Source organism: Paramormyrops kingsleyae, chromosome 1 (genome assembly GCF_048594095.1).
Source record: "Paramormyrops kingsleyae isolate MSU_618 chromosome 1, PKINGS_0.4, whole genome shotgun sequence".
NCBI lineage: Eukaryota > Metazoa > Chordata > Actinopteri > Osteoglossiformes > Mormyridae > Paramormyrops > Paramormyrops kingsleyae.
The window spans coordinates 2593513-2604492 of NC_132797.1; the positions used below are offsets into that span (position 1 = coordinate 2593513).

Genomic DNA, 10980 nt, shown 5'->3' on the forward strand with positions numbered 1-10980 from the left:
GACCACGTCTTCCTCCTACTGGCATGGGGGGGGCAGATAAGGGGACATCCTAGTGTAGTGAAAGGCATATCTGGCAGAGGGACAATGGGCACCAGGAGCTGGAGAAGCTCCACAGATTCCCAGACGACAGATGCCCTCGAGCTCTCTGCTTTCTGCTGGGGACTCAGCTCCAGCTCGTCTTCTCACCACGTTTTTTTTGTCCTTCTCAGCCTTTTCTGATTTCCTTCATTCCCTCCTCAAATCCAAAGTGCCACCGCTGCCCCCCCCCCTCCATCCCTGCATCATCAGACCCCATGTCCAGGCCTGTGTATCAGGTTCGAACCTCTATCGGATGTTCCTGTGTTTTCTCCTTTAAGATATGAAACAGCGGCTTTCCCCCAGGGAAACACACACACACAAACACACACACATCTTGGCAGCGAGGGAAACAGACGAATTTGGAAGCAACTTTGGAAGCAACCGGGTGCTTGGATACATAAGCCTCATTCCCTCAGTGTCCTACGGTGAGTCCCCAGAATACCAAACGGCCCCTAATCTCCGGGTCTCTGCCATCAGCTGCTGATGTAACATGAGTAACACAATCAGAAAAAAAATAATTACCATTATATGCAAATTAATTATGCTAATAAGCTAAAATAATCAATGCTATTACTATTATTATCATTACATACGTCAATAAACAGTATCAGCATGACCTGATCATCTGCAGTAACATGACTGGGAGCAGAAACCAATTCAATTCAATTCAATTTTATTTATATAGCGCATTTTCAGAATATTATATTGTCTCAAAGTGCTTTACATTGTCCCTGTCCAAAGCCCCCAGTGAGCAATCCAGAGGTGACAGTGGCAAGGAAAAACTCCTTAGAAGAAAGGAACACTCGGAGGAACCAGACAAGTGTGTTTCCTAAGATGATTAGACAGATAGGCAGACAGAATACCAGGTTGGAAGGGGGGAGCCCTTCTGCAATTTTCCAGAAAGAATCTGGTGTCGTCCAACCGTCCAACCAGTGGCTCTCAGACCTGTCACACGGCAACCAAGGTCCAAGTGATGGAGACAGAGAGGGATGGATGGCCTGTCAGAAGGTTGGCTGACACTCTAAAGCCCATCTGAATGTGTGCGTGTGTGCGAAGGGGGGGGGGGCAATATGACATTGAAGCCCATTAGATCCGGCCACCAAGGCAGTGAACTGAGTCACATCTGGAAGAAGAGAAGGCCACACTAACAGACACAGCCCTCCTGAGTGACACGGTATGAACTGCACCTGTTAATAAGACGCCGTTGTCCCCTACAGTCTGCAACAAGGTTTCACACCTGGCATGAAGAGGGGACACACCCCCCTCCCCTCAGCAACCAATGTCTCCTGATCCAGGTCTCCGTCTCCGCCTGTGACCGTCACTGTCATCAGATCATGAGAGAATACACCCAGTGCTGTTTTGCGGAGCATTGGAGATGCATAAAAAAATCCAGAGGGACACGGCACTTTAATTTCTCTTCAGTGGATTTCCCGGCACGTACCGCCTCAGCCCTTCATCGAGACACTCCAGCCCTCAAAGCACCTGGGTCCCTCCCCCTCCACCTTATCTCTTTATTAGCTGAACATCTAGGGACGCACACTAAGTGCACATCTCAGTTAGGCGCTAATCGGCTCTCTGGGCACGGATCACCAGGTGCCCGCTGCTGCTTGTTGTTCTTCTGGATGTCACGAGCCAGCAGGAATGGTCACTTGGTCAGCAGTCAGACGTCCCGCTCGTTTAACAGCTGATTATTCCCTAGTCTCTCTGGCAGAGGTCAAAGCCATTGTTTATTCACCCTCTTGAGCAAATCCAAGTATAAAACACATTAATGCAGAGAGACCTGATTCAGCTCGATGTAAAATGTAAAAATGACAGTATCAGCAAACAAACTCAGCCATATTTTACAGCAAAGACGAACCAGACTGTGGAATGTTACCAAACATTCAGCAGAACCTGAAAACACTGTAAGTGGCTCCGGATATGGGAGAAGGGCAGTCCATTCAGAGACGGCAAAGGCATGTCCACCAATAATGTAAACAGTGATAAGGCCATGTGGGAAATATATTTATCACTGAAGCTATGAAACACCCACAAAACACGAGGCATCAGTCAGGTAAGGATGCATCCTGGGGCAGAGAACAAGGGGAGGACACTCACACGGAGCGAAACGCTCAGCCACGGGAGATCGAAGTCTCACCAGCTTGTCAAACCCCGTGCAATAAAAAATGGAAAGGCTTACTTCGAGGGATGGGGAGGATACTTAGAACTCATAAAACACTGTGGGGGGGGGGGGGGGGGCAACGCACCAGGCAATGTGGGGGGGGGGCAAAGGGGTGGAAATGCAGAATTGAGAGGCTTCAAGGCACCTTGACACTTGGTAATTCCCACTTACTTTATAAAGCACCTGGCTCCCTCAAAGGTGAATCCTTCCTCCCATCCAGTTGGTAAATCTATAACGGAAGAAAGTAAATTAAAAAAAAAACAGATGTCAGATTAGATAGATAGATAGATAGATAGATAGATAGATGGATGGATGGATGGATGGATGGATGGATGGATGGATGGATGGATGGCTGCACAGCAGCAACGAGAGATTCGCGGCCAAAGCAGCGGCGGCGGCAGCATAGCGGACGGTGCCGCCTGAGGACACGTATCCGCCGCCCGCCGCGTCCCCGGTCCGCAGTGCCATCACACGGAGCATCGTGCGATTCCGCGAAGATGCCACGCAGCGCCCTCACCTCTCTGTCCCCCCCCGTCACCATCTACACCCGCCGGTATTCTTGCAGACGAGCGCTCCGGGTTTTTGGGGCTGCCTCAGCAGAAGCCGCCGTGTCCCCCCCCCCCCCCTCTCCGGTGGTACGGTACTCCAATGCGGCGCGGGTGCGCGGCGGCGAGCCGTCCGCCTCCGCTACCCATCACACCGCGGCAGGCTCCGCGGGATGCCTCCCCGCGAGCCGGCATTACCGTAGCAGCCGAGCTCACGCCGCCCCGCGTCACAAGCCGGACCTGACAAAAACCCAAACTTTGCGGCGACTTCGCTCTGTCGCCAGGTACCGCTGGCGGGCGCCGTCCAGCTGCCGTCCAGCTGTCGTGTCCGGTGCTTCCAGGACGAATAACGGTACTGACAGCCGGTAGGGACGGAGCCGGGCAGGGGGCGGACTCGTCCTTAAGCCCTAACCGATAAGTGAACCTGGGAGGAGCGCCGGGGCTCCGAGGCGAACTTGGGAATATTTACCGGGAGTTTTCCGGTGGCCGGTGCTGACGGCCTCCACCGTTGTCGGATGGAGCCAGGTTGTGCTCTTTGCTTCTTCACTGTTGGCGAGACATGGGGGGGAAAGGTGTAAGAAATGCAAGAGAGACTAAGTTGAACATTCGGGCCGGAACCAGGCGAGCACGTCCGATTTTCGTGTCCACTTCATATTTACTTGATGAAGAAGATGCGTCCGTCCCGCGTAACACCATAACTCCATGAAGACGGCAGGCAGGACAGCCACTCCGGGTTCAGATCCGCCGCCATGTCTGGCAATCTACCGAGATTGAAGTGCGCGTCGCCGCGCCGCTCGCGCGTGCCCGGAAACCCTGGCAACCGTCCTTAGAAGCGAGCAGGGGGAAAGCGAGCCTCTGGGGGGCGGGAGCGTGCCTGCGGAGCGCGGCACGTTACCCTGGTACTCGATGCGATCGGGGATGTGAGAATGTAGGGATGACGGATCCGTATGTGCTTTCACCTCTAGTACGGAGAACGAGGCATCCCGAGAGTGCTTAGAGTAGCATTACAATAATAATAATAAAAAAAAGACCAGGATCTGCTATATACATTTTAACGATATATTGCACGTTTTGTAAATATGCGAGAAATACCACTATTTAATTTCGTCGTTCGTTCATTTTTCTTCACGAGAAAATCGCCGAATGACTATTTCTCAGTCTCAATCTTTTTATACCAGCTATGCGCCAATGTTTTAAAATCTGCTTATGGATTACTGCTGATTATATGGCTATATTGCTTAGGACAAAGTCAATAAACCCTCAATGTCTAAGAGAGCGTGGAGCATTAGGGCTCACGCCTATGCAAAGATATGTATGGATGGTGTGTCAAACATTTCTTAAAACTGACGAAAAACAGGAGTGCCTTGATTTCAAATGAAACCGTTTATTCTTCGTTGTAATCAAACGGAAATCCAACGGGAGCCACGTAGTCAGTTATTAACGACCGCACTTCTGCATTTGAGGAGAAATTCTTCAAACCTTGCTGTATAACATATTTGTATGATGGTATTAAAGTGTATGTATTTCACTGATTTTCCAACCTTTTTGGCTTTAGTGAGTCAACAGGGAGAAATTCCAGACTTAATCACATAGTATTGGGCTGGCTAATACAGCGCAGTAGCACAACTGATACCTTCTCTTATTAAAATGAAATCCCCACATGCACATTCGTATGCTACGAATTACGTTGTTTTCCACAATCAAAAGCGTTTTCAAAAATTTCACAGTGAAGGTGTTTTTGCTCCAGTGATGCCTCTTGCATGCTCAGTGTCGCTGGCAGAGTGTGATGGTTCAATAGGTCTTGGGCACTGATCCACTTTGGCATCTCCTAAACTTTTTATGACACAGTGTGAAATAGTTGTGAATTGCTGTTAAATTGTGACTGGTGTAATTTCCAACGAAGAAAAGGAATCAGACCTGCACAGGACCATTTATTTATTACGTCACCCTATCCTCCACTGAGCAATTGCATATTTATGCTTTAAGAGACAGCCATGATATCTTCTTCACCACTTTTCCTGGTGATGGTCGCGCTGGAAGCATGCTAAGCAGGTCAGACTAGACCTCTTACTGAAGCCCTGGACTGGTGCTGGTTCAAGAAGCAAGTTTGTGATTTTGTTCATCCATACACGGGAAGCCTTACTCAAACCATCCAGTCAGCAGCATGTAACAGAATTTGACAGCACACTCACAAAACATCAAACGAGTATCCAAATAATAACTACATTTTTAAAATGGCTGAAATAAGAAATTTTGGCTGAATTAAGTACAATGTAGAGTTATTCTGTCCAGCAAAGCATTCTGGGGGTTCTACAAATATTGCCCAGGCATCTGGGAGATACAGCCCCTCCAGCATGTGCTGGGTCTGCCCGGTGGGACGTGCCCAGAAATGCTCCCTTGTCGTTTTGTCTAACAGCCATGATGGGGGGGAGGGGGGGCATCCATACAGTAAATAACTTAGGAGACTTTCAAAGCAGAGCTGCCTTTTCAAAGGTACATCCAATAGTCTTAGGGAGAACAGAAAAGTGTTTCACCATTATTTTAAATGAATATTTCCATTACCTTGGACTGTTTGAACTGTTTCCGTGGTGACGGGAAACAAGGCTGCGTTGGCAGTGGCACGTCGGAGAAATGTGATGCCATTCTGGAGGAGGCCTCTGTCCCGAGCGCCTCACCATGAATTGCACCATTACGAGAATTAAAGCAAACACAGGGAGCAGGAAGCCATGCAGCGGCAAAGCAGATTAGAACCATCCATCAAACCACTTCAGTGCCACTCTGTAAGGGAAAGTTTCTCAGCAAAAAGGGGAAATTTCCATGTCCTCTTCCAACAACCATGATGGCCCCTGTGCGCCGACTTCAAACTCACTTACTTGCAGAAATCGAAACACATAATTTCTACTACCTGTTCAAAATGGCATTTTTCTGTGGCTATTAAAACCTCATTTGCAGACACCATTGTGGATTATAAATTATGTATGATCCTGTTACACAGACAAAATGTAAAATTCTCAGGGTTATATCTGATGGCAAATTTGTCAGCTCCAAGCAACTAAGCCACCCCCTTTACCCACATCCCTAATATAACCTAACCAGTTAGTCATCATAACCAGTTGTCAGCGCCCAACATGCCCTTATACCCACATCATCTTGTACCTGTACCAGGTGAGTAGCCCTTAAAAATGGCTGTAGCAAACCATGCTGCAAGTACTGAAAAACTGCAAAACAAGCCTTATGTTTCGTTGTAATACGCGGCTGAGGACCATTTACTAACAAAGCATTTTCTGTGTCAGTCTTTTATTGAGTAATGTCATTTACTGCCATTGACAGAAATATAAAATGATGATTTGTTTGCCGTCACACTCCTGTTTGTTCTCCATACCCTTCAGCTTCGCCCTCCGCTCTCCAAGCCTAAATTCAGTCAGCATTCCTGGGTAATGTTTCATGTAATTTGCCGTTTTAAAACGGACACCAATTGTAAATGTTTAGCTGAGTAATCCTCCAACAAAAACTGTCTTCAAAAGCAAAGAACATTTTGCCCGGTATTCAGAGTAGAGAAAAGTTTGTACACATTATGACTGCTAATGAGATCTCGGTCTGGCCTGCCTTTGATGTACCTTTTGAAGTGCGGCAGAGAGATTTTTGCTGATAGCATAGACTGGGACATCCTCAGAAAGCTGGATGGAGGACGGACTACCTGTTACCTCTGTGGTTTATCCCAGCCCGTCTCTCCTCAACACTCCACTCCTCCTCCTTAATTAAGCAGGCACACTCCCCTACCCCCCTACCCCCCTACCCCTGCTTGCCTGCCCTCTAATTTCCCCATTAGAAGTTGTGACTGCACATCAAGATCCTCCATCCGGATATAGACTGTTAAGCAGAATGGGATGAACATTTAGCACCTAAGAAAAGCAAAATCAGCCACATAAAACTGTTTGGGCCACGTTGAGCCAAAGGCCGAATTCCCTCACCTCAGGCTGACCCCCATAATCCCCCCCCACCAGCCACAACACCTACAGCAGTGTTTAAAGATGTCAGAGTTAATTAAGCATGGTATTCATCAGGTCAGTCTGCCCGCGGGGCTGTGAGGAATGAGCATTGTTCTGCTCTCGGACAGCAGGAGAATCCACTCTGTGTGCTGCTTTGGACAAATGGCCACAGCTTGGCGACGTCCAGCCTTCCGCCGCAACAACTTCCTTCCTGTTAATCTCACACAGCTCCCAACGATAAAGGCCAATTAGGTAATGAATGGGCTGCGTCACCCACAGAGGGCTGAGCAGGAATGTTAAAGCGGGCCCTCCTCCGGGCCCCGGGGCCGAAGTGGCGGCCGCACAGTGACCCCAGAGGGCTGAGTGGGAATGCCAAATCGGGCCCTCCTCCGGGCCCCGGGGCCGAAGTGGCGGCCGCACAGTGACCCCAGAGGGCTGAATGGGAATGCCAAATCGGGCCCCGCTCCGGGCCCCGGGGCCGAAGTGGCGGTCGCAGTGACCCCAGAGGGCTGAGTGGGAATGCCAAATCGGGCCCCGCTCCGGGCCCCGGGGCCGAAGTGGCGGCCGCACAGTGACCCCAGAGGGCTGAGTGGGAATGCCAAATCGGGCCCCGCTCCGGGCCCCGGGGCCGAAGTGGCGGCCGCACAGTGACCCCAGAGGGCTGAGTGGGAATGCCAAATCGGGCCCCGCTCCGGGCCCCGGGGCCGAAGTGGCGGCCGCACAGTGACCCCAGAGGGCTGAATGGGAATGCCAAATCGGGCCCCGCTCTAGGCCCCGGGGCCGAAGTGGCGGTCGCACAGTGACCCCAGAGGGCTGAGCGGGAAATCGCGCCCTGCTCCGGGGCCAAAGTAGCGGCCGCACAGAGCCTGGTCCCCATGAAAGCCGTCTGCACCTTAACTGAACTGCTGCCGACTGTCTGCTCTGGTTCAGCGAATGATGGAGTGCAAATTTCCCAGAGACTGAATTTCCCAAAAACAGGAAAGTGGCTCGACGGATGTGAAATATCCAGTTGGTGCTGAAAGTGGGTTGGCGTGACGTCACGTGAGTGACAGGCCATCCTTAAATCACACTGTTATCACACTTCCTACAGCTACAGTACTGTGCAAAAAGGCAGAGGCAGTCAATGAAATGTTTAAAGTTATTTACCTGGGTAATAAGTGTGAATTTGCTCAGAAAAAAACACAATTTAGCATTAAAACATATGCAAATTAAGAGTTTTGTTCTCAAAAAAAATTCTGCTCTCCAGAAAAATATCTTGTTCAACAGCTAGATGAGGATCTTTTCAGCCCCAAACCTCACCTCAGCCATTCCATATATTTGTTAAATTTCACCACCAGCTCTCAATTAATTAACTTAATTAGTTAAATAACTCAATGAGGTATTGATTAGACAAACATGATATGCGAGCGGTGGAGTCACAAAAATAAATGGGTGTATCGAATGGTGGCTGCGAATCCTGGGGTGACTTTAGGAGGGGGTTTGAAACAGCTAAACTAACACACTTTGACAGATGTAATATCGTACTTTTACAACAACATGAAGATTATTTAAATAACATTTCCTTTGGCTGCCAAAGACTTTTGCATAATACTGTACGCAACAACCTTTCCAATAAGCACGTATCCATCAGTATAGTGAACCTGAACCAAGGTTCACACACACACACACACACACACACACACAATATATTGCCAAAAGGGGGACACCCCTCCGAATCATTGAATGTTCCACTTCCATAGCCACAGGTGTATAAAATCAAGCACCTAGACATGCAGACTGCTTCTACAAACATTTGTGAAAGAATGGGTCACTCTCAGGAGCTCAGTGAATTCAAGCGTGGTACCGTGATAGGATGCCATCTGTGCAATAAGTCCATTTGTGAAATTTCCTCACTACTAAATATTCCATGGTCAACTGTTAGTGGTATTATAACAAAGTGGAAGCAATTAGGAACAACAGCAACTCAGCCACAGAGTGACAGGCCACGTAAAATCACAGAGCGGGGACAACGCATGCTGAGGCGCACAGTGTGCAGAAGTTGCCAACTGTCTGCAGAGCTTCATGTGGTCTTCAGATTAGTGCGTAGAGAACTTTATGGAATGGGTTTCTATGGCCAAGCAGCTGCATCCAAGCCTTACATCAAGTGCAATGCAAAGCGTCGGATACAGTGGACTCTAGGGCAGTGGAGACGTGTTATCTCAAGTGACAAATCACGTCTCTCTGTCTGGCAATTCGATGGAGGAGTCTGGGTTTGGCAGTTGCCAGGAGAATGGTACTTGCCTTACTGCTTTGTGCCAAGTGTAGTTTGGTGGAGGGGGGATTATGGTATGGGGTTGTTTTTCAAGGGTTGGGCTTGGCCCCATAGTTACAGTGAAAGGAACTCTTAATGCTGCAGCATTCAAAGCCATTTTGGACAATTTCATGCTCCCAAATTTGTTTGGACAGTTTGGGGATGGTCCCTTCTTGTTCCAACATGACTGCGCATCACTGCACAAAGCAAAGTCCATAAGGACAGGGATGATCGAGTCTGGTGTGGAGGAACATCACTGGCCTGCACAGAGCCCTGACCTCAACCTGATAGAACACCTTTGTTATGAAATAGAGCAGAGACTGTGAGCCAGACCTTCTCGTCCAACATCAGTGCCTGACCACACAAATGCTCTCCTGGAAGTATAGTCAACAATTTACATAAACACTCTTCTAAACCTTGTGGACAGCCTCCCAGAAGAACTGAAGCTGTCATAGCTGCAAAGGGTGGGCCAATTCCATAGTAAAGCCTATGTATTAAGAATGCAATGTCATTAAAGTTCATGTGTGTGTAAAGGCAGGTGCCCCAATATAGTGTATATACTGTATAATATATATGTATACACACACATACACATGCATACACACCCCCATCCATTTTCTGAAACTGCTTATCCAGGGTTGCAGGGGTCCAGAGCCTATCCCAGAAGCTACGGGCGCAAGGCAGGGAGCAACCCAGGATGCACACACACACACACACACACACAGTATTACACACACACACACACACAGTATTACACACACATACACACACAGGTTTGTAAGTATATCTTTTATGGAGACTCTCCATTCATTTCTATGATAAAAACTCTAATCCCAACATGGCAACCCTAACCCCTACCCAGCCCTAACCTTAACCATAAGTAAGCAAACAAATACGAGACTTGTTGTACTTTTAGTTTTTTGACTGCATTCACAGATCATTGTGGGGACCTGAAAAATGGTCCTCACAATGTCAAAATAATAGGCTTTTGTCACCTTGCAGGGTACATGGAGATGATTGCTGTTGTTGGTTCACAGTACACACATATGCAGTTTTGGAGTATTGCGGTGGGTATATATATCACACACATGTATGCTCAGAAATATAGAGTGTGTGCCTGCATTTTTGATTAAGCCGCAGTAGTAATGGGTGGCTCACTTCTGCTCCCTCCCTGCTTGGCGCGTCTCTGGCTGATGAGTGGTTGCCTGGTTCCTCATTAGGTTGTGGCAATGTTGGGTGGGCGGACGCCTGACCCTACTGGCTCTCTGAGATCACCCCCCCCCCCTCCCCAAAAACAGCAGGGCCAAATCCCCAGCCTCGTCTACCTCAGCCCATTTAGAAAGATGGGAACAAACTGGTTCCAGACGCTTCCTTATTTCTGCTTGCTAGTAAACAACTTCTGGTGTAACCGCTGTCAGTAGGTACTAGGGCATGGCCGAGTTAGTTTCTGACATGAACACAGGTTTTGTGGGGCTAAAAATTCTGATACCCAGTAATTACATTTTATGTGGTCAAGAATGAAACAGACACCAGAAGTTTTTAGTGAACTGTCCCTCACTTGGCGATATGTCAATTTCTTCAACTAAATAGTAGAAACTTACAAAAGTCTCACAAAATGTATAAATGTATAAAACAGCACTAATATGCATCCTTTACATTAAAACAACTGAATGTCTGTTCAGGATAGCTTTAACAGGACTGGGTAGCTTTAGCGGGGCAGGATAGCTTTAACAGGAAGGGACAACAGGATAAGAGAGGATAGCTTTAACAAGGTGGGTTAACTGTAACAGGATGGAATATCTTTAACAGGACAGCATAGCTTTAACAGGGCAGGATAGTTTTAACAGGACAGCATAGCTTTAACAGGAGGGTATAGCTTTAAAAGGATGGGATATCTTTAGCAGAGCAGGATAGCTT

At 48.2% G+C, this 10980-nt stretch overlaps 1 protein-coding gene across 31 annotated transcripts in view; it reads right to left on the reverse strand.

Moving 5' to 3' along the window:
- Nucleotides 1-3568, reverse strand: part of plekha5 (pleckstrin homology domain containing, family A member 5) — a 120232-nt gene extending 116664 nt beyond the window's left edge. For all 31 annotated transcript variants that reach the window (XR_011992435.1, XR_011992438.1, XR_011992433.1 and 28 more), the window contains exons 1-3: nt 3444-3568; nt 3254-3330; nt 2411-2468 (exon numbers count right to left, since the gene is read on the reverse strand). Coding sequence is in view for 26 of the 31 variants with exons in the window: in XM_072714700.1 (XP_072570801.1) it covers nt 2411-2468; nt 3254-3330; nt 3444-3535 (227 nt within the window). In the remaining 5 variants the exon portion in view is untranslated. The remainder of the gene's footprint in view (nt 1-2410; nt 2469-3253; nt 3331-3443) is intronic.
- Between the last annotated feature and the right edge of the window lie 7412 nt (nt 3569-10980).